The sequence below is a fragment of the Colletotrichum aenigma genome (genome assembly GCF_013390185.1).
Source record: "Colletotrichum aenigma strain Cg56 chromosome Unknown KSG_Cg56_contig04, whole genome shotgun sequence".
Taxonomy (NCBI): domain Eukaryota; kingdom Fungi; phylum Ascomycota; class Sordariomycetes; order Glomerellales; family Glomerellaceae; genus Colletotrichum; species Colletotrichum aenigma.
In genome coordinates, this window is record NW_023500910.1 from 2,991,280 (window position 1) to 3,019,247 (window position 27,968).

At 54.1% G+C, this 27,968-nt stretch overlaps 9 protein-coding genes across 9 annotated transcripts; 5 read left to right on the forward strand and 4 right to left on the reverse strand.

Moving 5' to 3' along the window:
• Positions 1 to 5,738: 5,738 nt before the first annotated feature.
• CGCA056_v006689 (putative Delta(7)-sterol 5(6)-desaturase) lies at positions 5,739 to 6,895 on the forward strand (the record flags this gene model as incomplete). The annotated part of the gene is made up of 3 exons (XM_037321938.1): positions 5,739 to 5,989; positions 6,049 to 6,630; positions 6,688 to 6,895. 3 exons carry the CDS (start codon positions 5,739 to 5,741, stop codon positions 6,893 to 6,895), a joined length of 1,041 nt encoding a protein of 346 aa, XP_037179434.1.
• Positions 6,896 to 7,773: 878 nt separating this feature from the next.
• CGCA056_v006690 (UPF0357 protein) lies at positions 7,774 to 8,160 on the reverse strand (the record flags this gene model as incomplete). Its single annotated transcript, XM_037321939.1, has 1 exon — positions 7,774 to 8,160. One exon carries the CDS (start codon positions 8,158 to 8,160, stop codon positions 7,774 to 7,776), a length of 387 nt encoding a protein of 128 aa, XP_037180420.1.
• Positions 8,161 to 10,449: 2,289 nt separating this feature from the next.
• rpl44 (putative 60S ribosomal protein L28e) lies at positions 10,450 to 11,309 on the forward strand (the record flags this gene model as incomplete). The annotated part of the gene is made up of 5 exons (XM_037321940.1): positions 10,450 to 10,501; positions 10,620 to 10,714; positions 10,779 to 10,802; positions 10,921 to 11,045; positions 11,129 to 11,309. The coding sequence occupies 5 exons, from the start codon at positions 10,450 to 10,452 to the stop codon at positions 11,307 to 11,309; spliced, it is 477 nt and encodes a 158-aa protein (XP_037180421.1).
• A 2,048-nt stretch (positions 11,310 to 13,357) lies between these two features.
• Positions 13,358 to 14,741, forward strand: CGCA056_v006692 (malate dehydrogenase; the record flags this gene model as incomplete). The annotated part of the gene is made up of 7 exons (XM_037321941.1): positions 13,358 to 13,370; positions 13,427 to 13,458; positions 13,535 to 13,645; positions 13,726 to 13,813; positions 13,878 to 14,340; positions 14,407 to 14,551; positions 14,601 to 14,741. 7 exons carry the CDS (start codon positions 13,358 to 13,360, stop codon positions 14,739 to 14,741), a joined length of 993 nt encoding a protein of 330 aa, XP_037180422.1.
• Positions 14,742 to 15,167: 426 nt separating this feature from the next.
• TRAPPC6B (Trafficking protein particle complex subunit 6B) lies at positions 15,168 to 16,056 on the reverse strand (the record flags this gene model as incomplete). Its single annotated transcript, XM_037321942.1, has 4 exons — positions 15,168 to 15,299; positions 15,361 to 15,450; positions 15,519 to 15,636; positions 15,716 to 16,056. 4 exons carry the CDS (start codon positions 16,054 to 16,056, stop codon positions 15,168 to 15,170), a joined length of 681 nt encoding a protein of 226 aa, XP_037180423.1.
• Positions 16,057 to 16,856: 800 nt separating this feature from the next.
• pli1 (E3 SUMO-protein ligase pli1) lies at positions 16,857 to 18,836 on the reverse strand (the record flags this gene model as incomplete). The annotated part of the gene is made up of 7 exons (XM_037321943.1): positions 16,857 to 17,292; positions 17,343 to 17,568; positions 17,624 to 17,729; positions 17,792 to 18,105; positions 18,159 to 18,227; positions 18,280 to 18,513; positions 18,686 to 18,836. The coding sequence occupies 7 exons, from the start codon at positions 18,834 to 18,836 to the stop codon at positions 16,857 to 16,859; spliced, it is 1,536 nt and encodes a 511-aa protein (XP_037180416.1).
• Positions 18,837 to 20,017: 1,181 nt separating this feature from the next.
• Positions 20,018 to 20,485, forward strand: CGCA056_v006695 (uncharacterized protein; the record flags this gene model as incomplete). Its single annotated transcript, XM_037321944.1, has 3 exons — positions 20,018 to 20,201; positions 20,251 to 20,301; positions 20,364 to 20,485. 3 exons carry the CDS (start codon positions 20,018 to 20,020, stop codon positions 20,483 to 20,485), a joined length of 357 nt encoding a protein of 118 aa, XP_037180417.1.
• An 874-nt stretch (positions 20,486 to 21,359) lies between these two features.
• las21 (GPI ethanolamine phosphate transferase 2) lies at positions 21,360 to 24,351 on the forward strand (the record flags this gene model as incomplete). The annotated part of the gene is made up of 9 exons (XM_037321945.1): positions 21,360 to 21,571; positions 21,624 to 21,668; positions 21,728 to 22,019; positions 22,072 to 22,199; positions 22,249 to 22,619; positions 22,680 to 22,915; positions 22,965 to 23,227; positions 23,275 to 23,729; positions 23,783 to 24,351. 9 exons carry the CDS (start codon positions 21,360 to 21,362, stop codon positions 24,349 to 24,351), a joined length of 2,571 nt encoding a protein of 856 aa, XP_037180418.1.
• A 178-nt stretch (positions 24,352 to 24,529) lies between these two features.
• cnd3 (Condensin complex subunit 3) lies at positions 24,530 to 27,725 on the reverse strand (the record flags this gene model as incomplete). The annotated part of the gene is made up of 2 exons (XM_037321946.1): positions 24,530 to 24,960; positions 25,022 to 27,725. 2 exons carry the CDS (start codon positions 27,723 to 27,725, stop codon positions 24,530 to 24,532), a joined length of 3,135 nt encoding a protein of 1,044 aa, XP_037180419.1.
• Positions 27,726 to 27,968: the final 243 nt, after the last annotated feature.

Below are 27,968 nucleotides of genomic sequence, written 5' to 3' on the forward strand. Positions count from 1 at the left end.
GTGGGAACTCAGCCAGCGGCGACTCAGAGTTGCGGCAGGACACCGACCGGGGCAGGGGCAAGGGCGGCTCAGCTCCACTCGGTGTTAGTGCTCAGAGTGGAGCGTTGTCAGTGGGGTGCAGCTCTCCGCGGGTGGTATGTCTTAGGTAGGTACTTGCATCTCATGTAGGTAAGCCCAGTAAGGTGGGTAATGTACATGCCTTTACCTTTCGTCTAAGGTACCGTAGACCGACATAGAATGGAGGCGTACCTTACCTGCCATGACGGCCCATGTCGCGGTTTTCGTCCCGTCACTTTACATAGGTAGGTAGGTATGTAAAGGTGAAGGCAACAACTCACCTAACCTCTCAATCGCAGCTTTTGGCGCCTTGACCCCGCGCAGCCTTGCGAGAGAGGAGGATTTGACTCATCTGAGTACTGGTGTGTGACGGCCGACTGGGCGCGTTTCTTTATGGATGGCGTTATGTCTTTGTCTCCCTGTGCAAACCATGTCCAACCTCGAAGAGAATGCCCCAGCTTGGCTCTCGCCAAAGCCGAATGGCTGAATATACTGTGATCTCTTATATGAAGCTCGGCCACCACCCGCCGATTCTTCGAAAGATCTTTGATAAGTAGATGGTGGCTCGTCTGCAGTTGGGTGCGCTCTACGAGTGGGCTCCATGACCCTCAGCCGCGGAACGTAGCTCGGCATTAGGTTGGTACATTATCGTGGACGAATGTCACGATGAGATGGGCATAACATGAGCACGTTGCTGGTCAAGGACGACAACGACCAACACAATGCTGATCAGTGCAAGAGACGAGGATGGGCGGTAGAGATTGCATGCATTTCACGTTCGCGGCTCATCCAGCAGAAGTATCCGCAAATTCGGGATAGCAGCGAAGGGAATCGGAAGGTATGGGACGAGATAGGACGGTGATATGGGATGGTACGGGAAGGCGTTAGGCATGATGCCCAGGCAGGGTTCGCTGTTGCGGAAAAGGCAAAAAGGGCAATCATCGTGAGATGCAGCGGTGCAGCCTGCAGTTGCGCCGTGGCACTCAAGTACGATGGCACTAGGCGCAAGTACAGGGGTGGGTGTGAGAGGGTGTGGTCACTGGCCTGAGAGCTTGCAGCCAGCTGGGCGTGGGCACGCAGTAAGCACGTCGGGGTGTGCAGATTGGAGGGGGGGGGGGGGGGGGGGAGGAGGGGGTTTTGGGGACACTGGAGAATGTTCCATTTGGTGAGGTGAGACAGAGGGTTTGCCAGGCCGTGGCAGCTAAGCTTGAGGCGAAAGTAAGGGCGGGTCAAGAGGGTTGGCTGGGTTGGATTGGGGGTGTGTGAAAGGGTAAGGGTAAATAAATGTGCTAAGATGCTTAAGGGGAGGGGAGTTCAACCGTCATGGACATGGTCAGGGTCAGGGTGAGGGTGTGAGGAGCAGGATGAGGGTTGTGTCTGTGGTGGATCGTCTGGTCTGGTCTCCGCCGCGCAAGATGGAAACGAGGGAGAGTTTGACGACGTGTGAAGACTGGAAGAACCTGCACCTGCCTTGCTAGTGCCGGCGTATGATTATCGCCGACGCGTGCGGAACTGCTAAAATGGCTGCTGAATGTGGAGGAGGGTGCCTCGGATTGCAGAGCGTGAGGCATGACATGACGCCTTGCAATATTTTCTCGGTGAGTGTCGGCGAGGTCAATTTTATCATCATGAACGGATCCGCAACGTTCAATACTCCGATGTACAGAAGCTGGCGATGGTGCCGTGGGTATTTCATTTCATGTCTTTCCTTTCCTAATCTTTGGTCTTTTTTTTCCTCTTCAAAAATATAACACCTACCTTCCTTAGCTCTAAACTGGCCCCGACCGCAACAGTCAATGTCAGCGGTGGTTGCATGCATTGGCCGCACACCCTGCCGTGCCGGTGTCATGCCATGCTATGCAATGTCCGTACCACCCAACCGCGATGGGCCGCCAGCTGCAAAATTTATGGCTCGATTAGCGGCGGATACGTGGGGTATTCGGAGCTGCAAGTTGCAACAGTGGGCAATCATTCATCACACACCACCATTGCTTGACGATGCTTGCTTTTTTCATCTCCCATTTGCACCGCCTGCTGCCTGTTCCGGATGCGCCTCTAACCTACGGATAGCCATTCGACGTTGATCGGATCAGAAGCGAGACAAGCCGTAATTGCGAAACGCATACAACAAGCGAGCTAGCCAACGGCGCGTAGTTGCTCGACAACTCTTGGATTGTCCGTGCCGGGCAAGCGATAGTCAACTTGGACATTATGTTTTTGCATGCCTTACTTCAGTAGCGATGCGGAGGAATTCGTGCAACTGTGGCTCAACTTTCATCAGGGTCGGGAGGGATTACCGATGGTTGCCGGCTGACCGTCCATGGTTTCCGTCCTATGTTTCCAAGGTTCCAAGATGCCGTTCTGGCACCTCTCCAAACAGAGCCTACTTCAGACGCAACTCCAATGCGCAATCTGCAGTACTAGCATCAGTGTTTAAGTTGCAGAGTCGAGTGGAAGGCGGCGTAAACGCGGTCGGACACAATATATAGACAGCGAAATTCTCCATCAGCCGTCGGCCGAGGAATCGGGCGCACTTGGGGGTGCCATAGCGTTGAAGAGCCAGATAGGTGGTGGGTTAGGTGAATTCAGTCGGCAGGAGGCACGAACATTTTCCCTCAGGTAAGATATCTAAGGCAGGGATAGTCTGCCCGAAAGGTCCGCGGCGCTCCATGCTGTGGCCTGAGGCAAAATTGGTCGGGTCCAATGCCAAACGCCGGCCAGACGCCGGCAATGCAGCCGTCGGAACCTGCCGGCCGAGTCTCCCCCGTCGTCCGTCGTCCGCCGTCCATCATCCGTCGTTGGTCGTTGCCTGCGTCTTAAGATAGTCGAGGAGTGTGGGAATCTGGTTTGTTTTCATGTCGTCTCTCGGGCAATGAAGTTGAAGTATTGGATGCTTTTCAGGGTCACCTATGACATAGGGACGCACTGTTCACAATCTCACGAGATAGTCATATAGTACCGGCCAAAAGCTCACAGCAACAATAGGCATATTCGCTCTGTATGTGATGCTTCTTCAACGGGGCAAGCCAATTTACTTCGCAAGTGAAAATGGCGCTTCGAGGAACTTCGATGCTTGAAAAACATGCTATCAATTATGATGATGGTGACTACGCGCGACTGCATATAGTTCATATCTCTTTCCCTCATCGTTGATTGCGAGCTATTTTCTGATGGTGCACTACTACTTAGTAGTACTCTGAGGCTCATGCAGGGTGGACGCTCTTGCGGTGTTTGTAGATCCAGTCCGGGGTTTGCTCTGCTAAACGAGCAATCGAGTCACGGGTATCATGCGACATCAAAGACACTTGTCGCGAAGATCGACCGTCTGCGACTGTGATTACTACCCGTATGCCATGTATTCAGGATAAATCCCCAAGAGATCCCTGGGAATGTCCACCGAGATTTCCCAGTGAACGCGAGTGACACTCGGCCTCAGGTTCGATCAAGTCACGAACACAGCGATGGGATACGTCTACCGTGTAAGGACAAGTTTCTCGTGGGTTAGGATCATGAGTTGAACAAAAGCCACCGGGTCAGAGGCAGGCGGTCAAGGCTGGCAGAGATAGGCGACCAAACATGGCTCGTTTCAACAGCCTTTGGAAACGTTCTAGACGTCGCTTGCGGTGTGTGCCGACTCGCTGGGAGGCGCAGGTTCCAAGATCAGCGCAGCAACGCAGGGTTGCCATGAGAGGACACACCCGCCAAGGTGAAAGGGAATCAACATCAGGTCTATCAGGTTTATTGCTATCGCGTGCCGTGAGCGTGAGTGGGAAATCGCCGCAATGTCCGACCGAGAGGGTTTGCGCCGAGAAGAAACAGTAAGTGCACTGTCTGTCATCAATTCAGGGGAACGCGGGGACAGCAAAGGGGTAAAAGGGCATCGTCATATGGCTTTCGTACGTTGATCATGCCTGCAGGTCAGCGCTCAGAAAATGATGGCCAAAGTCGGTCTAGCGGCAACAAGTGGATCTAGTGGCCGGTAACCACGACTTCCGAAGCAGAAAAGTCACGTCACTCCCTATAATCTACATGGTCCATGGCCGTTGGTATCCGGCCCAATTGCCTGGGGCCGAAGTGCCCGACGCGCCGCACAGCGCTGGAGCCAGAATAGCGGAGGACTGGGACAGTGGAAATATCCATAATGCGTTGGGGAATGGGAGTCGGTGTGTACACTACGACGACGTGCTTCGAGAAGTTATGGAGGCTGTGGCCAAACGGGTTGTGACTGACAGCGTCCGGCGTGGTGTTGGCCCGATCATTGGTGGACGCTACTGCGCACAGGAGGTGGAGGAGGGCGAGATGCAGAGATCGCTGCGAGATGTCATTCATTAGGACGGCCCGTGAAAGAGTAGTGGCGTAGCAGTTTGCAGGCGTGAGGGTGCGGGCGAGATGTTGGAGAAGTACTTTGAGCAGTGGGAACGGGATCCGAATACGAAACGACAGGCGGCCGTCGACAGCGGGAATCTAAGGAACTTCCATGTGTGAGGTGAATGATTGTTGGGTGGTGTCAGCACCCTAAGGGACCGCAGCACGGTAAGTGTAGCGTCCAGGGGCAGCGGCCAATCAGAGGCGTCAATGGCTGGGCGCCAGTCCCTCCATCACGTCGAACCTCACCCAAAGGGTCAAGATCCATTTCCCGGGCCGGGAAGTCCATGAGTTGGATCATGCCATTCAAGGCCAAAGTGCCACCCAAGAGTAGCTGGAGCAAAAGAGAAACATCCCATTACAAGATTGCCCTCAGGCAGCGTCGTGTGATGATGGTGAGGGCGAGTCGGTGTGCGGGCTGCGTGCGGGAATCTCCAGGCTGTGTCAATAAAAAGACAAGCTCTTCCCGCCACATCCAGCTCTGCCGTCCTGCCTCCCTCTAGTGCAGCGTTGTGTGGCCGTGAGTTAAGCAACCATCTCATTCCTCCTTTCCGCATCTCGCATTCAATTGTCATCTCACCTGTCGTCAAACCTTACGGATCCTCCCAACTCTGTATCCGTACAGACAGAACCCTTACGGATACGCAAGGGTCGGTGGCTGCCTGTCTCGAGGCCCGGGACCCTTAAGTTACTTTAAAAGTAGTTTCTGTCTCTTGCGTAGGCCAGACATCATACTTTACCGGATAGAGGGCACCTGAGTTCCAACTCCATCCCTCCGGACAAGAACAGCTTGCTTGGCCTTCGGCTGCCGCTGTCACTGCTTTCGCGTTGTCATCCTCTTCCTCTGCCTCGTCCTCATCCGTCGCCATCCATCTCGGGCACGCCAAAAGCCCGTCGAAAGCCCGTCTGTTGCGACGCTACTGCCGACTTACAGCAATATCCTTGCCTGCTGCCGCCGCAGTGCAGACACCGCCGATCCCGCCCCTGGCTGCTTCCCACCACGCTCAACCTGGCGGTCCCATTTAGAGGCAAATTGCTCCCCTCTTGTGGCCCCAGAATTTTTTTCACCAAAACGTCCGATAAGATCTCTCGGAGCCAACGATATTCCCGAGCTGCCCCCCCAGCATCTCGCCTGCCTGTCTCGCCTCGACCTACCGCGACTTGTTGCGCTGCAACTCGCCTAACACTTACAAAATCGTTTCGCGCCGCTCCCTTCCGCAGCACCCTTCCTCTCTTTCCTCTCTCTGGCGTCACCAAAACATCGGCAGCTGGTCGCAAACCCCTTTAGAGAACCCTCCTCCGCATCCGACCTCGCCATGGATATCGTTCTCGAGGTCGTCGACACCTTCGTCGGCGACAAGATCTACGCTTCTTTGCTGCCCGCCGGCGCAGCCCCTTATGACTTCCCCCACACCGCTGCCAACGCCACGGCGCAACCGCTCTCGACATGGCAGTATAAGCCCGCGACTCACTGGCTTCATCTCGAGCCCTCTGAGGCCGCCTACATGAGCGCCTGGCCAAGAGACAACATGTATCGCCAGTTCACTTCGCTCTTCCTCGTCACCTGGTATGTCGAAACTACCCTCCTGACTCGTCTCGTCCGATCGCTAACAACAAGGTTCCCAGGATCTTCGGACTGCTCAACTACTTCGTCTTCGCCACCCTCTCGTACATTTTCATCTTTGACAAGAAGACCTTCAACCACCCCAAGTTTCTCAAGAACCAGGTGTGGCTTGAGATGAAGCAGGCTAACAAGGCCATGCCCATCATGTCTCTCTGCACCGCCATCACCTTCCTCGCTGAGGTTCGCGGCTTTTGCAAGCTCTACGACACCACTGAGGAGGGACCCGGCCGTTGGTACGACTGGGCCCAGTTCCCGCTCTTCATTCTTTTTACCGACCTCTGCATCTACTGGATTCACCGCTGGCTGCATCTGCCTTCCGTCTACAAGCACCTTCACAAGCCTCACCACAAGTGGATCATGCCATCCCCCTATGCCTCCCACGCTTTCCACCCCCTCGATGGTTTTGCACAGTCCGTCCCCTATCACGTTTATCCTATGCTGTTCCCCCTACAAAAAATGGCCTATGTCGCTCTGTTCATGTTCATCAACTTCTGGACCATTCTCATTCACGACGGCGAGTACATTACCGACAACCCGATCATCAACGGTTCTGCCTGCCACACTGCCCACCACCTTTACTTCAAGTAAGTTGTCAACCCGTTTAGAGAGGTTAGTCAAAGTTGCTAACAAGGTATCCACAGCTATAACTACGGCCAGTTCACCACGCTGTGGGATCGTCTTGGCGGCAGCTACCGCAAGCCCGATCTCGCATGGTTCAACAAGCAGACCAAGATGTCCGAAGAGACTTGGAAGTCCGGCATCAAGGACATGGAAAAGATCCAGAAGGAGGTCGAGGGAGACGATGACCGCCAGTATGGTGCATCCGTCGACCAAAAGAAGAATAACTAAGAGTGAAGATGCTCTTGAAACCGTGGCAGGCTTTTGTCACGAAGTCTCCTCAAAACACTTCATCCGGCGCTGGCAACGGCTGCCTACGACTGCATTATAAACGCTTGTAATACCTGGACGTTGCCAGACTTTCGACTGTACATATGAACCTCAGCACTTTTGCATGATGAGGTGAAAAGGTGGATGAGGATGATGAAATGACTGAACATGGGGAAGTGCGCCCGTGACGATCTGGCATCTCGTATGCTCAGGCGAGTTGCAAGTACAATAATATCTAGTGGCATAGTCCAGTCCCTACCATAGATGGTTCTGGATACCTATCAGAGATTGAGTTATGATGAGTCAGGGTTAAAGTGGTGGTGACATGCACTAGCACGGTAAATCAGTTTGGGGACGTTAATCAGCATGAGATAAAAAAAAAAAAAAACCACATGATATTGAATGATTATCAGTTGCTCAGCTTGTAACGCTAGAAGCCAACCAACCTCACATAGAAAAGAGACCCTCGGAACGATTGAGATAAAGCATCGCGTCCGCCTCTTGAGCTTTAATAGAAGAAATCCCAATCCTAAAGAGGGAAGCACACTCCGAACGCCAGAATTCTCCACGCCAGCAGGATATTTGAGAAGCACACGAATGAACCAAGGAGATAAGTTTTGTCGGAGACGACGTGTTGGGTGGGTTGTTGTAGTCGCTTCATAGCAGACCATATTGTGAATGGTGGCATCGTTGAAGGTGGCTTCCTTGCGTCGGCGGGCGCGAAGACAGCTCTCCTCCTTCAAAGATTAACAGTCGTTGTGATTTCTCTTACGAAAGAGATCTTATTTCAGGACGCTTTTATATGCTTGGATGCCTCGAACCAACTGTCATCCATAATCTTAGCTGAAGGTGACGGCCTTGGGGTCGAGGGGCCGGCCGTCAGGACCGATGCCGTTGGCCTTAAAGCGGTTCTCCATGTACACCCTACGAGCCTCGTCGAACCTCATTCTGCGCTTCTTCATGATCTTGAGAATTTCGGCCTTGCTCCGATCATCGAGGCCTGCGCGGCTGTCGCCAGACTCGACGTTGCCGCTGAGGTCAAATGTCGAGCTGGAGAGACCCGCCTCCATGTCGCCGGTGAAAGTGGAGGGCAGGCGGGAGTAGATGTAATCGCGGCCTGGAATCGGTAGGTTCGGGAGGAAAGGCTGCCAGTGGGTGCGGGTGAGGTAGAGGACCGTCGCGATGACGAGGGCGAAGAAGGATACCGAGTAGAGGAGGTAGGACATGGTGTCGATCGGTTGTTCGGCGTCGCTTGAGAGGTATGTTGCGGGGATGTCGGAGGATCGTGAAGTCAGAGTGCAGGCGACAGCGGGCGCGCAATGAGGTAGGTTTCAGCGACCAAGTCACCAGCCCCGTTGGGTTCGGAAGTTTGACAGGGGGACGTATACGCGATCAAGAAAATATCGTGAGGTTCGCGCTGCTTAAATGTGAAAGGAGTTAAGTCGGAGTACACAGAGAAAACAGGATTCGCGAGGTATCATGGAACAAGAAAAACAGAGTATATGTGCGAAACGACGAGAAAGACTGCCGTTTGGTGAGTTCAAGCAATCATGTCGGGCCCTGTACAGGCGCGGGGATTCCGGAGACTCCTGCTACACTGTAGGATCGGTGAAGCTTGTTAAGGTGAGGAGTGAGGAAGGAGACGGGTTGGGCTATGTGCGACGACAGGATGGGTGTGAGGTGAGGTAAACTCTGGGGCCCTTTCCTGGGCTCTCGGGGCTGTTACCACCCCGTGCATTCCGTCTGATCCAGTGGCCTCAGAAAGGCGAGAGCTCTCGGGCAGCCTCAGCGAGTCTCTGTCACCGCGCAGGCGGGCTGCTGAATGTCTGCTGGGCCCCACTTAGAATGCCAGGGAGGTACGTAAGAACGCAGGCGCAGTCCGCAGGCGCGCGAAGAGATGCGCTGACACGTCCTTCGGCCTAGGTAGGTAAGGTACCTTAGGTAAGGTAGGTACGTCACGTGAAATGCATGGCGAGACCTGATGCTGCCCCTCTCGGGGTCCTGGGTTCCCTTGGTCGGGGAATGATGCGCACCCGGCGGCGGGAAGCTCTGGGCCTGCCCTGCGGTTCCATTGCTAAGGCAGGCTCGTGGAGACAGGCCAGATCGCTGGGTCACAGTTTCAGTTTGGCCAGAAACGATGATGTCTCTCGACGAAGCCTTCCTAGTTATTCACTTCCATCTTACCATAGGACAGCTGCGCTCCGATAGCTTTGCCCCAGGCCGACCATCTGTGTCGTAAGGTTGTGTATCTCGGAGGAAGAGGCACTGCAATCTGACCGAACAATGTCAAATGTCGCCGCACCGTCCGTGATGGACATGCGACTGACGCAAAAGTCAATTTGCGTGAGACCCAATCGCCCTGTTCGCATAATCGCGGATACTAGTAGTGAGCTGGGAGACCTTGGACTTTTTTCTTTCCAGTGATGCATTAGCGAGTTAGTTTTACCCGGCCTGAGTGGGCAGCCTCCGACTACGACCCAGCTGCTGCACTTCGGTATTTGACCATGGCACAGCGGCGCCGCTAGAACCACAAGCACATTTACCACAGACCACGTGTACATCATTGTCCTGGTAGAACAAACAAACAAGCAACTCCCAATCTTGGCGTAAACTACTAAATATACACAGCAAACCCGAATTTGAAGTGACCGCGGAGCCAGGAGATGCCGTCTTGCGGGCAGTTCCATTTTACATGTGTTGCCATCGACCAGGCCTGGTTGTTTTCATTCCTCTCGAGATATAGTCCTCTGGGTTGTCGTCGTGGGCTTTACAAGTTTACAGGGTTGTCCGCACTAGTTGAAAGCACATGCTACATGAGTTTTATCTCTTCTGCTTCGCCATCTATATGCCTGTGCGAGTACCATCGAGTCATCTATATCGAGCTCTATGTCAACCATGGTCCCGGTACCGACCCCGCTGTTACTTTCAATCTACCTCTTCGTGCCTGAAAGATGCCGGCTTTTGGTGATCGCCATAGGAATTAATGTACGATAAAAGTCATGAAAATTCAGTACGAAACATATTAAATCATCAATAACCAATCCCAGTTCTTGTGGAGCAATTGGTGAACCGTATGTTCAGATGCCGGACAACGGGTTCAAGGAATGCAGATAACGAGAAGCTGGGTCGTGGGCTACAAGATGCAGTGGCAAGGATTATGACTTGGAATCACCAAGGAAGGTGTACGGTAAGCACAGTTAGCAAGCATCTCAAGACCCGGAGGACAAAACTAAAGGTACAACAAGTACACCTCCTAGATCCCCAGAGCCCACCGGCTGCAGCGCTGCACCGCCTTCACTAGCCACATCCGAGCTGTCCCATCCGGGAGGGCTTTGCCCGGGTCGGGTGGCTCGGTCGTAAAATGAGGGTCTTTTCTAGCGCTAGTCCGTAAACTGAAAGCTAAGCGACCGGTTTTGCGATTGCCCACACACTCGAATTTACCTCATGCGTCGGCCGTAGAGCGAGAAGCTGAAGGTGTTCATCAACCATTCCGTGATCCTCGAAAATCAGTCAAAATGGCCGCCGCTCTGCCCAACGTTTCCGCCGACCTCATCTGGGAGGTTGTCCGTAAGTTGCAATCTCGTCACCCCGTCGTCTGAACGGAAAACGGGACGACGACACCACGGGGTTTCTCCCCCCTTGCAAGCATTTTGCTCACCATTTTCGTCGCGTTGGCGATGTACAGGCAACCAGAATGCCTACCTGGTCAACCGCAACGACGCTGGCGGCCTCCAGCTGTCCCGCGACCCCCTTAACCTGGTGAACAAGCACTCTCGCAAGGTAAGTCATATTATCTCCGTGGTAGGCTCTGTTGTGGGCGGTATTTGGCTAACACACGGTGCAGTACGCTGGTTTCGTCAACAACAAGGTACACATTTCCCCGCTGTAACCGAAGCACCGAATTCCCACAACGAGAACGATGCGGCGGCGACGATTATGGATTGGTCGATCGAGGAATACATTGACTGACAGTAATTGCGACGCAGGCGATCGGCGTTGTCCCCAACGAGAAGGGTGGTGTCAAGGTCATCAGCAAGAACCAGAAGAACGCCAACAAGCCTGCCCAGGGCACCACTGAGGTCACCTACGGCGGCAACAAGTCGGCGCGCAAGTGAGTGTTTTCTGAACCTCAGCGACACGGCTCCGGATGGAAGCTGCATAGGAAGTTGAAGGTATTGACCGTGTGACCTACAGGACCTACAAGGCCGTCGCCCTCCAGGCCGCCAACGGTGGCTACCGTGCCGATCTCCGTGAGGCCGCCGTTCAGCGCGTCTCTGCCATCCGCCGCGCCCAGAAGCCCGTCAAGCCCGAGGCCGCTGAGAAGAAGCCCCGTGGCGTCAAGGCCAAGAAGGCCGCCGAGAAGACTGAGGCATAAATTGCTTGTTTGAGTGCACGGAAACGACTTTTTTTGGGCGTTATGTCGAGCAAATAGATTACCTCTGAAGACATGGGCGAACAAATCAAAAGCTTGAGTCAAGGCCAAAATAATGACTGGACTGGGTTGCAATTGCGCCAACAAATTCTGTCCAACGATGGTGATGGTCGTGGATCGTGAACGACAGTCGTGCGCATGTGGAGTTGTCTGTCCCAGAGGGGTAGTCGGTAATGATCTAGCTAATGGTGGACGGACCGCGGTTACGAAAGACGTTAGAGTGAGTGCATAAGGGAGGCTGGCGACAGCTTGGCCGATGGCTTGGATGATTGTGAGTCCGGTCTATCGGTCGTCACCCGGCGTTGCCCGACAACATGAGGGAGTGGTTCACAGCTCAACCTCGGGATAACGGGCATACGCCGGAAAGTTGGCGGGTTCTTCGGCTTTCGTCGCCGATTCCAGTGACGACAAAATGCCCGGCTCGTGAGTTCGTGGTGGATTGCGGATGAGATACGGCATCTACACTGGAGCTAGGAAAATCACCGGAGTAAGTCTTCGCCGACTTTAACCTTGGCGCACGGGATCCCGTTTCTCAAGGATTCATGACATGTTGGGGGTCCACGGTACGTACTTGTGGACGTAGTTAGGAACCCCGCGGTCTGCAAAATAGGTAATAATTACCTGAAGCCGCCAACGGATATTAATAGCGAATGCGGTTTTAGTTATTCTATGGTAAACTCCTCCACGGCCAGTCATGTCCAAATGCAAGGTCTCGAGCTCGAGTCTGTCTCAACATTCTTGGTCGTCAAATGATGCAATGGAAGTAACACCTTCAATATCCTAGGGACCGGACCTGCCTGGACACGGAGCTGTTTGGGTCTGGAGGTGCTTGGAAATATTGGAACCGGCGATGGGGACGCTTGTTTCTCCCGCACCCGAGTTTTGGCTATACATAGGACAGCTTCCCCTGTGTCGGGACCGTCAAACCGCCATAAGCAGGAAGTCATCGGAAGGCATTGGCTGAATGCCGGGAGTTGACGGGGACGGACGGCTCCAGCTTCTCTCGATGCATGCCGCTCTCACATGCACCAGACAGGGCGGTAGGAGGGAGGTGCCTGGCGAGCGGTTGATTGGCGGGGGTGTGGGTGTTGCATCTGGCTTTCTCTGCCTTGCTGCCGAATTCCCCCCAGCATGGGAAAGCTGTTTTTGGTGGAGGGGAATGGCTCCTCCTGCTTGGCCGGGCTAGGTAGGTTGTCTCACTGGGGGGGTTTTGTCGCAGCAGCGGCACCAAGCCACGACGTCTTTGTTTAGGTATCTGCGACAGCCGGCTCGCCTATTTCTGGGTGGTAGATTTGCGGCAGTGTACAAGCTCTTTGTTACCTCGCATGCCCAGGTCCCGAGACACACAGCGCGCAGGACTCGCACGGGATCTTGCTGGGTGCGGCGGCTCTCTGTTCATCGACTGCACTGCCCGCCCGTCTACCTTAGCTGTACCGTACCATACCATACCACGCGTACCTAAAGGTATTCTGCGCATCACTGGCGCTGCGCTGCTACCCCCCCAAAGTTGCCCCTCTTTTTGCCCCTCCATCCAATGACGATGGTGGTCTCATACGTGGACGGGGATGCGGTGGGAGAAGGTCGCAATTCTCCCCGCGGTTGAACCTACGTCCCCGCCGACAGCCTCCGGACTGGGTATCATCTGGCTGCTCTGACTGCTAGTACTTCAAGCCTTCCGCATCCCCTTCTTCCTACTTCTTCTCTCCTCGTACTCAAACAACAAAACCTCTCGTCTTATCCTGTCCGTCCATCCTATCTTGAGCCTCTTCAAGCAACTGCCGCGTGAGTGAAAGTCAGTCTGACGATGGCAACCTACCCCTCTCCCTCAAGCTTACAGCCACAGCTCCAATGTGACCCCGCTGGAGCTTGAGGGGTTGCCGAGCAAGCTCCTGAGCTACATGAGATCACCCCGCTAATCCGCGAGAACCCTTTAGGACACCACCACCTTCCCCTCTTGCATCCCCAGATCGAAACAAACGAACACATTCAAGATGGTCAAGGCTGGTACGCTTCATCCGAGACAGCATCTCTCGCCCCGTCATCTCTAATTGCTTTTTCAGTTGTTGCTGGCGCCTCTGGCGGTATTGGACAGGTAAAGTGACGCCAGACCCCCGCCTTTGGGCACAAGTCAAAGCTGCGCATGGGCTTACCAAGTCTCTCTTCCGCAGCCTCTGTCCCTCCTCCTTAAGCTCTCTCCCCTCGTTGACGAGCTTGCCCTCTACGATGTCGTCAACACCCCCGGTGTTGCCGCCGACCTTTCTCACATCTCTTCACAAGCGGTATGTCTAGTCAAATTCGATGGTGTAATGCCCAATGCCATCATGGCCATCGCATGCTAAATAGACTCCCTCGCAAACAGAAGATCGCTGGCTACCTGCCCAGGGACGACGGCGCGAAGGCCGCCTTCAAGGATGCCGACATCATTGTCATCCCCGCTGGTATTCCCCGTAAGTCTGTCCAAACCGCGGTGCTCGTTATATGCCGCAGTTGTCTAATCAAAGCTCCTTGCAGGCAAGCCCGGCATGACTCGTGATGACTTGTTCAACATCAACGCCGGCATCGTCAAGGGCCTGATCGAGATCGCGGCCGAGGTTGCCCCCAAGGCCTTCATCCTCGTCATCTCCAACCCCGTCAACTCCACCGTTCCTATTTCCGCCGAGGTCCTCAAGGCCAAGGGTGTCTTCAACCCTCAGCGCCTTTTCGGTGTCACCACCCTCGACATTGTCAGAGCCGAGACCTTCGTTGCCGAGATTACCGGCAAGGCGAAGCCTCACGAGCTGACCGTCCCCGTCATCGGCGGCCACTCCGGCGAGACCATTGTTCCCCTTTTCAGCCAAGTCACGCCTTCCGTCACCATTCCCGACGACAAGTACGATGCCCTCGTCAACCGCGTCCAGTTCGGTGGCGATGAGGTCGTCAAGGCCAAGGATGGTGCTGGTTCCGCTACCCTCTCCATGGCCTACGCTGGCTTCAGGTAAGATTCAAGCTACTCGGAACATGGATTGTCTTGTGCGAGAGTGCGTGTGGCTAACTGAAGTAGATTTGCCGAGAAGGTACTCAAGGCCGTCAAGGGCGAGAAGGGTCTCGTTGAGCCTAGCTACGTCTACTTGCCCGGTGTTCCCGGTGGCAAGGAGATTGCCGCCAAGACCGGCACTGACTTCTTCTCCGTCCCCATTGAGCTTGGTGTAAGTTCCAATCCTCCATGAAGACCCAGTCGATGCTGACGCCGAGTAGCCCAACGGTGCTGAGAAGGCTGTCGACATCCTCGGAAACATTACGGACAAGGAGAAGACGCTGCTGGAGGCCGCTGTTAAGGGCTTGAAGGGCAACATTCAGAAGGGTGTCGACTTTGCCCACAACCCCCCTCAAAAGTGAATACCCCAATTGTACATTTGCAGCAACAGCCCCCGTTCCCCCGCTCAAGGAAGCCTATTGAACGCCTTCCAACAAACGTAGCCAAAACGGTGATAGATGAAATACAACCGCGAGGGAGAATTAATGGCTGATTGATTTTTCTCTTCCCTAGGCTGTAAGGTGGCTGATGACCGCGAGTGTGTGTAGCTGATCGGCTTACTACGTCAACCGGTATCGTGATTCCGTGGCTTTGGGGGTGGGGGCGTCTGGGTATTTTGGATATGGCAACCGGTCGATAATCCCGTTTGCTTCTAGTGAAGAACTTTCTGTATGTGGAGTAGGACACCATTGAATCTACTCGACATGATCGTACTTTTGACGGACCTGCGTACCCGTCTCCTCCGAATCCAATCATCAAGTATTGCACTACGCATGGTTTCATAGAGGTTATGTGCTCGAAGGTAGCGTCTTGATCTGAAAGATGGCAGCCGGCAATTCATTCGTCTCAGCTTGAACTGTGGCATTGATCCCCAAGGCTGCGAGGGCTCCGCGGACGATTCCGCAGGGGAACCATAGGAACTGTTGGTACAGCAAAGTTAGCTTGACTACCACAAACTCCACAACGCCATGTCCGACTTACCGGTTGTGCCCGTACGACGGCCTGACCCCCGGTCTCGGTGCTCATTCTTGAAAACGGCTTGAACGAGTTGTCCGTTAACACGTAGACGCCCTACACAGAGAGCCTCTAGTTAGCAAACCGGCCGTGAACTGTCTCCAGAGATGGACGAGACCACCCACCCTGTGGTTAGTCTTTAGATTGTCGACTTGTTTCCGGAACACCAGCGACCACAGATCCTTGCAAACGAACTTGATGACGTCTAGCGTATCGTTGAAGTGTGGCCTGTCTCTCGAAAACCTATCCCAGTGCCCGACCCGTTAGTCTCTAATTGACACTGACCAACAACATCGGGGAGGGGAGGGCGGAGAAGACATACCTCTCTACAAGTCCCTGGCCAACACGATATCCCAACGTCTCGAGACGGTAGAACACGGCGTCCCTCTCCTCATCTTCGTCCATCTTCCGCGCGCTGCCTGCGGTGACGGCCCCGCTTGCGCTTGACAGCGCCGCGCCTGCTGCGGCATGGCTGTGACTCCCGGAGGACACCCCGTCTCCGCCGGCCGATGAGCCCTCTGCTGGAGCTATGTCGAGCTCCCTCGTTACGCGGAACGCCATCGGCACGAGCTCGATGAGGAGAAAGTCGAGGCAGGAAGAGTTGAGGAAGGAAGCCGTCGGATCCGAGGCGTTGTACGGGGGCATTACGCTTTCGAACGACATGATCGCGACTGTGGTCTGGCGATGTTCTCGTGCTGCTGTCTTCTTTCCGACTGGTGTGGCCGCTGTTTCGTTCCGTGTAGGGTCGGTTGAGACCGATTGCGACGTAGGGCGAGCGCATCCAACGAAATGGAAGGAAGAATCTCGGCGTTTTTTGGCGTTTCTGTCCCGATTGGCCTTACTGTTTCGTAGTCTGGGTACTGTAGCTGCCGGTGCCGGCCGTTTATCGGTCTTGAGCTTGAGGGGAATATGATGGTAAATGTGAGAGGTAGGTAGGTATGTAGCTGAAGGTGAGGACAGACGGGCGACGGCACCTTACCATCGGGAAAGGCAGTCGAAGGTACGTACTTCTGACAAGGGCGGAGTGGAGCTTCAGTCCATCCCTTCTTCCACCATCATGCACACGGTCCAACCAACTCCTGGATAAAGAGTCAAATTGTTACCGCCGTGAGACACAGAAACCAACTTCAGGAAGATTCTAGTTTGATAAAATTCGCAAACACCGACGGAGATACTCCGGCCGAGAAAGCTCGCCCTAGGTGACCGCGAAGCGCTTGCTGGACCATGTGCATTCGCAGGCAATCATTCATTTCTTTCGTGCTGTTTAGACTAGACTTTGATGGATGGGATGTGTTTTTCCTCCTGAACGCCTGTGCAGCTATCCTTCCGTTCCTTCCCACGCCAAACTGTAAAATACACACACATGAGGACGCATTAGGATATATGTACGTGCCTTGACCCAACAACCCAAGGCTCCACTTCAAAAGATTGAGTGTAAGAGACAAGGAGCGGAGGAACATGCCTCAGAACAGCTGGCCATTGTAGCTGTTGCTGTAATTGTTCGCCGTCGGTGGTTGAAGCTGCTGCCGCTTTGGGGGTGGTTGGAGGGGTTCGTCATCATCAGAGAGCGTGAGATCTATTGTCACCCTATCGGAGTGAGGCCTCTTCGCACTCGTGGAGCCGAGACCCCGAGGCATCGTTGAGCTTTCGCGCGACATGATGGTTGTGGTCGGTGTCGCCGTACTAGCAACTGATCGAACGGGCGTCTCGAGGTTGCGACCACGAATGACGCTGACTTCCGAGATGATGAAGTCGTCATCGTCATCGTCATCAACGGAGCCGTTCCCACCGTTGGCAGACTGATCGTCTTGCGACGAATTGACCCGCCATTGTCCATCAGGCTCGATCGTGACTTGATCCAATGACTTGGACGTATTGGCCAAAATCTCCTTGACGTATCTATGTGAATATTAGTCGATAGCTCGCCAGCTCACACAAAAGACACCTACTCGTCGACCGCAAGTTGATCGAACGGTGCGGACTTGTTGCAGATAGGACACAGCCATTGAGGGCCTTGCTCCTGCAACTGAAGGTATGAAGTTGCATCGAAGCACTGGATATGCGAGCAGAATGTAGAGCGACAGGGAACGTCGAGTCGCATGTAAGATAGTGGGCATTTCAGAGACAATACTTGCGATGTTGTGACGATGTCCGTATCTGCTGCCTTCTTGCTGACTGAAACATGATTAGTGAGCTGTTGTCAGATGCGAATCTCGTTCAGAGTACCTACTTTCCTGGATGACCGACTGCTTAGGAATCTTCTTCCCAGTTTTGATCCGCTCAGCGAGCTCTTGAGCCGCCGTGATCTTGCAAACGTAAAGGACGAGGAAAAATTTCTGTTCAAGCCCGTGAGTACGGGGTATGATGACCGGGGCGCATTCATGTTTCCTACACTCACCTTCTGTGTCAAGGCGTAGGTGAACTCGACGAGATTCCGGTTGTCATTTTTCAGACGTAGATAGCTCGTGACGTCCACCGGTCGCGTTGACCCCGGCTTGTTCTTCAAGCCTCTCAAGTTGGCCTTGACCTCGTTTCCGTTGACCTTGATCTCCGACTGATGAGGAAAGGTAATGTTCTGGAGCTCACTGTTGCTATTGCTGTCGGCGCAAAACACCATCACACGGTATGACTTGTCCTCGAGAACTTTGTTCACTCCTGGGCAATCGCTCAACTTGACCGGGACGGAAACCATATTTCTGTGTTGGCTCATAGCTAGGGGAGTCAGCGGGAGGTAACAAGCGTTGGAATCAGACTCGGTATCTTACTCTCGCAGACCTTAACGTCGCCGACCCGGTGCTGGAGTGCATAGAAGGGAGTATCCTTGAATCTTGGGCCTAGGCGCAATTAGCTGTTGTCGGACACGGCATACGAGAACATCCTGCATACCGATTGTGGCCCCAAAGCTGTGCATCGAGTGGCCATTCAGCCCCGTGGGACGGCCATTACTGCGCTGGTTCCAGTATGGATCTGATCGCATCACGACGGGTTGTGCGGGCGCGGAAGGACGTGCGGATTTATGGGATGCAGGAGAAGAGGAAGCCCCGGTTCGCGTGGTCTCGATGCTCCGTTGAATTTGCTGAAAGCGTGTAGCATCGTTGTTGTTGAAGGCCTCTTGGATAGCTAAATGTAATCAAGTCAGCGAGAAGTTTCCTCGTGGGAGAAGCTGCTTGAGCAACCTTAGAAGAGCCGTGGACATGAATGACTTGGGAGCCTGGCAGCGGCAAGGAGAATGGCGCAAGACGCAGGGTGTTGATGGCGGAGGCATATCGGGAGGGGGATGGATGCGACTGACCATTAACGATGCGACTCTGCAGCGACGCCTTAACCCCGCTGCTAGTGAGACCGTTGAGCTGGCAGATGCTGGAAAGTTGACGATTAAGCAACTGGTTGCTGTTGACCAGCTTGACCAGAGCCTGGAGCTCATGCCTCTGGATGGAGGTCATGGTTCGTGGGCGAAGGAAGAGTATCGCAGAGGCGCCTTCGGTGACAGCCTCATGAAGGTTTGCGGATGCGACGTCGGAGAGACTGGATTCGGGGCGGAGGAAGGCAGGGAAAGGTAGCCGAGTTGTTGGAGAAGACAAAACAAGAAAGAAATAAAAGCAGCTCTTGGTTCAAGTGGAAAGGACCATGGACGCAACCACACGAGGAAAGAGCGACGAGGCTCGGGGTTGCGTGGTGGTGGTCGTGCTGCGTGGTGCGCCGACACCGACAGCGAGACGGAAGGACCTAGAGTGCGGTGCGCGTGCGTGGGGACGTCGTCCACGTCTGCAACGCCGCACCGTGGAGGCAAGGGCTGCTACGTGCGACGGGAGTGGTGCAACTGAGGGCGGGCAGCAGATAGGGTCCCTCCCGAGAGACGTGTCGACGCAGAATGCGGCTCTTTTCTTCTCGCTCGTGTCGATACCTTGAGGTAATCCGTCCGCCTACCTAAGGGGCCTTGGCCTCTGGACTTGGCGACGCACAATGCCCAAGAGGGTTTTTGTTTTTGCTTGACGCGAGGAAGCAAGGAAGCGAGACCAGAAGACCCAGTCTGGTAGGTAATGACGGATGGTGCTTGACGGGAAGTGAAGGAAAAGTCGTGGCCAGGAAGGTACATAAGGCAAAGTACGGTCCCTACCTAGGCTATGAAGAGCCGCAGATGGAGTAAGACGGGGAGGGCGAGTTGAAGTGAGGTGAGGTCAGTAAGGTTGGCGGCCAGTGGGTGTTTTCTCGGGTCGGCAGCCTGGCAGTCGAGTTTGATGTCATTCGCGACCAGCGACGGTACCTTAACCACCGGTGATATCTACAGGCGAGCGGCGGCCGCTGTTTCAGTGCCTTGTGCGGCGTGCCTCCCCTAACGGAAGACTGTTCCAGCAGCCCAGCGCCTGAAGCAAGTACCTATCTTAGGTTCCCTGGGTCACCCCGCCTGTGACAGAAGGTCCCTTAGTACCTTAAAGTGGGGTGGCTGTAGTCGGCAGGCCCCGCGAATGGCTGCTCATCCAGGGATTGTGATTGCTGGTTGCCTGCATCGTAGAACGGCAGGCGGGGCGTCCGTTGCTTTGTGCAAAATTTCCCACGCAGGTCAGCACCAAACATCACCACCTCACCGCATCAGAAAATCTCCCTTCAAGGACACGTCGCAACCATGGCCAAGAGCTCGAGATCTAGTGTCAAGAAGAACAACAACCAAAGACTCAAGAAGGATGTCTTTGGCCCTGCTGAGGCGGCGAGAGCAGAGCGCCTCTCAGCCAAGCTGCTGGAATTAGCGAAACAGCCCAAGCCCCAAAAGGAGGCAGATATGAACATGGACACCGACGAACAAGACGATGGTGAGTATCTCGGTCAATTGGAATCAAGCAGACACTGAAAAAACCCCAGCCCAGATCAACCCCGATGAGGAGCAAGAAGCCAAGAAGACTGAGGACACCCGTAAGCCGCCTCACTCTCCTCAAGCATCTACTAAGGAAAACTTATCCTGACTCAATTCCCAGGCATGGACGTGGACTCTGCAAAGCCCCGTCGCAGATCCGGTAGAATTCAGAAGAAGAAGTCGTCCAAGATTGTCTTTCCCAAGTACAAGGACCGTCGCGGAGGCTCCAAGAAGAAGGCCTGATCGTGACGCGACACTAGGTTGCCATTTCTCCTGGCATAGCAGGATTTGTTCCCAGGCTGTCTGCCGCCGAAAAGAGAGGAAGTGACAGCCGGCGCAGGGTCTCTCAACATCGATTTGTTGTTGTTTTTTCCCCATTTCTCGGAGTTGGTGGGCAGGGATTCAATTTTCATTTTTTAGTTTTCCTTCTCTCACGGATGGTTGGTGGTATTCGGCCTAATGGTTTTTCACCCGTCGGTCGAGATTTGGGCACTTAAAAGTTATCATATTGTATTTGCAACATTGAATGGGACATGAGGCCTTCAGCGATGTGAGACTCAACTCGAGTCACTCTGCTGCAATATCTCGAGACATCCCTCAAGACAATTGGAATGAACTGAGTGAACGATGCGCCTCTTCACTGCATCGGCCGGGGCCGCCTAATTGTTGTAACGGGACTTTCGGACTTTGACCAGCGTATTCAGCCAATCATCAAGCGCAATTTCCCTTACTCGGCTGAGCGTCTCATCCCTGTGCTAGAGCTGTCACAGTGTCCTCAGCTGCCAGCCCAACAATTGCATAGCTATTACCTACCTTAACCTGTCTGCTGGATACCAGCTTTACCCATTTAGGATCTCGACGATCCCGAACAACCTTGGAGGACAACGACCGCGCCGCTTCGCTAACACCCGATCTGTCTTTCACCTTTCGTGCCTCGAACTCATCCTCCTACTGTGCACCATGGTTCAATGACCAGACGCCAGACTAGAAAGCTATGAAACCGTCTCCTTCGAAGCCTTCACAGCAAAGACCACCTAATCGGCAACCTTCTCTCCCCTTCACCCTTCTGGCCTGAACGAACGAATCTATTGGCTACCTTGATGGATACGCGACGACCATGTCCTTTCGCTATGGCCCGCGTTTTCTGACCACCCAACTCACTATCGCCAATGTCTTGATTCCCGTGGCGATTCTCATATTCGCGACCGGTTTCTTTCCATACAAGCCCGTGCTTCCAGGTCTGGCTCGTTATGAGACCCTGGAGTATGGCCCGCCACCAAAGGCGCCCTTTGATCGACTCGTTTTCATGCTCGTCGATGCATTGCGAAGGTAGTAGATCGGTGGGCCTGGTAATCTTTGGATTGGGCTAACGGTCGAGAAGCGATTTTGTTTATGCGGATGGTACTGGATTCACATATACCCAAGAGTATGTACACCCCTCATGAATTTCGTCGCCTCACATGGCTATGGCTGACTAGGGGTCAGGTTGATTCGCAATGGTGCTGCTCTTCCCTTTACTGCCAATGCCAGGTCACCGACCATCACTATGCCCAGGATCAAAGCAATCACCACCGGCTCCATCCCGTCTTTCTTGGATGTCATCTTGAACTTTGATGAGGCAGACACGTCTTCAACTCTCGCCGCCCAGGACACGTGGCTGGCGCAAATGAAGGCCAAGCAGTCGGGAAAGCTGGTCATGTATGGAGACGACACATGGCTCAAGCTGTTCCCAGAGACCTTTGACCGCGCCGACGGCACCTCGAGCTTTTTCGTTTCGGTAGGCGCTGCCACAAATACTGACGAGATGTGGATCTAACACCACCATCTAGGACTTTACGGAGGTCGACAATAATGTCACAAGACACATCGACACCGAGCTGGAGAAGGATGATTGGAACACACTGGTGTTGCATTATCTTGGTCTCGACCATATTGGTCACAAATCGGGACCTCGAAGGTGAGACATCGCCGCCGGCCCGGTCTCTTGCCCACTAACAAGGATCTAGCCCACACATGGTCCCCAAACAACAGGAGATGGACGACATTGTCAAGCATCTCTTCCAGGCCATGGAGACATATGATCACATGTCTTCAACTTTATTGGTACTGTGTGGAGATCACGGCATGAACGACGCGGGAAACCACGGCGCCTCATCCCCTGGAGAGACATCTCCTGCCCTTGTCTTCATCTCACCGAAGCTCAGGACACTACAGCGCAGCCTGAACTCGCCTGTAAAGTTCCAGGAGGACTTCTCGTACTACACCAAGGTCGAGCAATCCGATCTCGCGCCGACTCTGGCGGCCTTGCTAGGGTTTCCCGTGCCGCAGAACAACTTGGGCGCCTTCATTGCCGATTTCCTCCCATTCTGGTCGAATAGTAAGCGTGGATACCCCAAAACAGACAGCCAGTCATCCGACGAATGCTTATGAGACATAGAAAACGATCAAATCCAGTTGCTTGTTCGCAATGCTCGGCAAATCCTGAACATTGTTACGGCGACGTTTGGCACGAGCATGTTCGATACTGAGTCGTCGTCAACACAAAAGGCATGCGCGGATCCCCAGGATGACGCGCAAGAACTGGCGTGCGAATGGCATAGAGTCAATGACGGGCTCAAGGCCATGGGAGGCAGTGAGCAGCTGGATCAAGCCTGGCTCAGGGCCATGTCCAAGGTGGGTTGCGGACCCTCATGCCGCCGGTCTCATTTCTAACTATCCACAGTGGTTGAGTAAAGCTCAGGATCTGATGAGCACCATGGCTAGCAATTACGACATGGGCAGGCTGCACCTAGGCGAGGCCCTGATGGCCCTGATCACTTGCTCCCTGCTATTTGCTGTCACGACAAGTCTCATTCCCCTGGTAGTCGTCTCCATTTCCTATGGCATTATGATGTTTACCAGCAGCTACGTTGAAGAGGAGCAACATTTCTGGTATTGGTTCACGTCGGCCTGGTTTGGCTCACTGGCCATCAAGAACATGCAGACGTAAGTGTTATTCATCCGTCTTCTTTCCAATTCTGACTTGCCAGAAGCACCCACAAGCCTCTGCAGACCATCGGTCTATTTCTACTCGCCTTAGCAGCCACCAGACTGGTGCGTGGGTGGAATCAGACAGGACAAAAGCATGCTGGTGAACCCGACATTGTCAAGACCTTTGTCACAACAAATCCACCCCTACTCTGGACGCTCGTGGGCGCAACTTACCTCTTGAACTTTTCTCAGCTAACGAGAAGACTCCGTGGCATGCCGGCTGTCGCATCTGCCGCAGCCTCCGGCATGGTGGTGCTCTCGGCCTTCTCTTTCAAGCTAGCTTTCACGCATGAAGACTCGCCAGAGCTTGTGACCGGCATTCCGGCCGCCATGAACGTCGTTCTCCAAGGCCTGACTCTCGTGACCAGAGCTAGAATCGTTTTCGTTGGTATCGGTGCACTCGCAGGGTACGCTACTTACATTGCCCTCTCCAAACCAAGTGAGGCGGCTCAGACAGGTAAGCAATCGCATGCCTCACGCAAACCCCATCCAACCCTGACAAAAAAACAGCAAAACTTCTCCACCACCTCATCACCCTTTTGGTGGCAACCCAATCCCGCGTAACAAATATCCCTCTGCTTCTCCTCTTCAACGTTCAGCTAGCCTTCATCTCATCTCTCGGCCTCGATCTCCCCACGCTATCTACGTCCTCAATACTGCTGCAATTCACATCCTTCTTCGCTTTCGGTGGCACAAACGCAATCTCGTCCGTTGATCTGTCGAGCGCCTACAACGGCGTTGCGGGCTTCAACGTCGTCGCAGTGGGCATCCTGACGTTCGTCAGCAACTGGGCAGGGCCAGTATACTGGACCTCCGCCACAAACCTACTCCTCCTCCGATACCGCAAGCTTCACAACAGCCGTAACGTCTTCCTGCAGCATGTAGGCCACCTGACGCTGTTCACGGCGTGCAGCGTTCTCTTCGTCATGGTTGCTTGCGAGGTTCTCAGGACCCACTTATTCGTCTGGACCGTCTTCTCGCCCAAATATCTGTACAGCATGGCGTGGAGCATCGGGCAGCATTTGGCCATCAACGTAGCAGTTGCTGGCTTGTTGTACAAGCTAGGTGCGACGTACTGAATACGCAAGACAATTGGAATCGGTCGCGTGCGAGGTTGATCAAAAGAATCAAGAATCGTCGATTCCGCAAGGAGTCATCATTAGTAGTACATAGATCATCAGTCCTTGTATAATATCATTCCATGAAGCTCTTTCATCCCACATCCCAGGGGTAAGTCATTAACCAACGTCATCAAGTTTAAGCGCCTTCTTCGTCCGACAGGAGCTCGCTCACTAACGAGTTTTCTGCCGATCTTTGGATGACAGTGCCCTCATTGCTATCCTCGTCTTCTTCCTTAATCGGTGGCTCCATGGTGATGGTCTTGTCGCCGTCGCCATCATCGGCCTTAGATGCCGACGATGTCGCCACCGATGGTGCTACAGAAGAGACAACGGACACGCTCCTGCTTGCGCGACGAGGCTCTGCCTCCTGCTCGCCGAGGGTGGCGACAATCTTGCCCAAACTCACGTGGATCTTGTTCAGGGCGTTCCGGCCAGTCGTGTCCGTGATGAGTCTATCGTCCACAGCGATCGAGACCTCATCGTACACCTCTCTGATCTTCTCCTCCGTGCTGGTTGGGGAAATGTAGAGCTTGCCAAGGAGCGGTGCTACAATTTTCTTCTCTGCCTCTGAAGTGGGGGTCAGTATAATGCAGTTCCAACTTAGAGGGGGTTAGATCGAATAACGTACTGCTCATGTTTCCGTTCAGACGATCCAAAATGTCCAGGGCAAACTCCAAATGAATATCACCGTTGACTGTCTTCTTCTCCAGCTCGAGCCCCTGGGCCGGGTTGTAGCATTTGCGGGGGTCCGTCCAGTCCACCAAGCAGGCGCCGATGGTTGTCAGACTCTCCATGTCTTCATCCACGTCGGCGTCGTCGTCTTCCAAGCTCTCGCGGACATTCACCAGCATGTGCAAAGCATCCAAGGCCACAGAGCGCATGAGATCCTGGTTTTCTGCTCGAGAGTAACAGAAAACGGGCAGGAAGTAGTTGAGAGCTTGCCTGACACTCTGGTTGTGAGCGGTAGCGGGATCAAAGTATTGAACGACCAGGGTCTTGAGCATCTCTGCTGCGGCTTCGGTGTCAGTAACAACGCGTCCGAGCAACAGTTTGGATACGGCCAAGGTAGCGGCAGCCTGGACCTCAGGCGACTTGGTTCCAGACTTGAGAGCCTTGATGTACACCTTTAGCAGCGTGGGTGTCGAGCTAAGAAGCTGAGCTCCGTGAACGTTAAGAATGTCGGTGAGAATCTGCAGAGCAGTGATTTGGAGCGCGGTGTGGCCCTTGGTGAAGAAGTGCATGAAGAGCGTCAAGTTCTCCTCGGCGAGAGATCTGTCTAGCAGAGAGCAAAGACCCAAGCAGACTAGACCTCTCTCGCGCACAGGAGCCTCGTGACTTCGGACTGCAGGAACAACGAGATTATTCAACATGGAGACCAAGTGGTCGTTCTGTTGCAGGTTGCCAGCAACATTGGACAACATGCATTGCACAATGTGCAAACACTTCATGTTGATCATGATCTCCTTGACGGCCTTGGCACGGGCTTCCTCCTCGCTGAGCTCGGGACTTTTCCCACGGCTGCCGGTTCGCGTGGGCGTGGTATCGCCGCTAACCTCGGATCTTGCTGAGTGGAAGCTATCCTCGGTCTTGTCATCAGGAGGGTCGTCCACGATGGTATCGTGAACGTCGGCAACGGACTCCAAAACAACTGAACAGAACTCCTTTTCACCGGCTGTGTCAGGCGCGCAGATGTCTCTTAAAACACTGACAGTCAGCTTTGTGACTTCATCCGGGAGCTCCGGTACAGAAAGCGACTGGCGAAGAAGTGCAAACATCTTACGTCGGCCAACTTCATCCGAGTAGTCGAGCGTGATGGCGATGTGGAGAAGTTGTTCGACGATGAATTCCTGCTCGACCGTGTCTTCCTCCTCATCTTCTTCTCCCCCTATTTGCGAGGCCTTTTTGATGGCTTCAGTCAGAACGCTGATGTAGCGTTCAAGGTAGAAAGCAAGCTTAGTTACTTCAGGGAGCTTCTCCTCGACCAAAGACTCGAACTTGCCACTACCTTCGTTTCTGCAGAATTCATTGTAGCTTCTGGCCATGAAGACCGACTCGGCAGACAAAGTCTCCCAGAAATGGTCGTCGAATGTTACGGCCTCCCGGTAATCGGGTCGGCCCTCCCAGAAGCCCTTCATCGCCTCTAGGGCGACTCCGTTCTCCACGCCAGAGTTGACGACGTCGATTCGCTCAAGTAGCTCAAGTAAGCCATCAAAGTTGGGAGGCGACGGCTCAGGTTGGGCACCATCTTCAGGCGGTGCGACGCCGGCGCAGTCTTCGATCCAACGCTCGCGGAAGAGCCTGCCGGCCGACTTGCGAACATTTTCGTCTCTGTCACGAAGACCCCATCTGAGGAGCTTCTCTCTCATAGATAATGAAAGATGACGGAAATCGCCGAGGGCGGGTAGCAGGCGGGAATACACAGCTCGACGGGTGGCAGCATCCTGATCTCTAGCGCGCTCGAGCAAGTATGGAAGAGTGGCGGGTGCGATAGGAAGGTTGATGAGAAGCGATCTTCTGACGTCTGCGCTGGGGTCATTCTGCAGAACCTCCAGTAGCTTTTCGAGCAGTCCAGACGCCTCGTCCTCGCTGTCGTCGTCGGACTGCGCAGCTGCGTCGATGTTGCCAGCCAAACGGCCAAGACCAAGAACAGCCTGGGCGCGCACCATAGCTTCCTTGTCACGGATCCGCCTCAAAAGGCCGTGGCGGAGCTTTTGGAAGACGTCGTCGTCGATGGAGTCGAGGGAGTTGATGATGTGCGAGACCAGCTGGGTCGATCTGTATCTCACAAACTTGTCTTTTGCAGTGAGAAGTGGCAAGATCGTCTCCATGAGAAAGCTGAGGAGCCTGGTGCTGGGAGTGTCGTGCATGGTACTAGCATCCTCTTCAAGCTCGCCCAGCACCTCGTAGTCCTTGTCGTTCGCATGTCTGAGAAAATGCCCAATAAACCTGACAGTCTTCTCTCCAACGCTTTCCGACTTCTTGATAGGCATAACCCTGAGGACGCAGCGGACAAATTCGGAGTTGAAAGCCTCCTCATCGAAGTCGTTCGAGGTTGACTTGTTCAGACTGGTGGGCTCGTAGACGCAGGCCTCCTGGATCTTACGCAAGGTGACCACCAATTTGCGGTGAGACGCAGTGTTTTTCTGCGCATCCCTGAAGACGGCGCATATCTTGGGACGAAGCTCATTGTCGGGTCTTTCGGTCGGGACGTCGAGCGCGAGAGAGGAGGATCGCGACGCTGTTGATCCTCGGGAGCCGAGCGTCGCGGCTGATGATTTGTTGGAAACGGCGGCCGAATTCCGCGTGGATCTTGTAGAGACTCGCGCAGGCATCTTGGGTTGTCGGTTGTCGTCAGATGCCGGCGATTTCTTGGGGGAACATGGGACGCAAAAATAGCTGTAAGAGTTAATGAGGACGAAGAAAAAGTATGTGTTGTTGATTGATGGGCTACGACAGACGGCCCCCCGACCACGAGATGGCTGCCAACGCACCTTATGCACACAATTACAGTGGGCGACCCCCTGGCGCGTCTTTTTGTTTTTATCCAGTCTGCAACAAGTAAGTCAATAGACTCC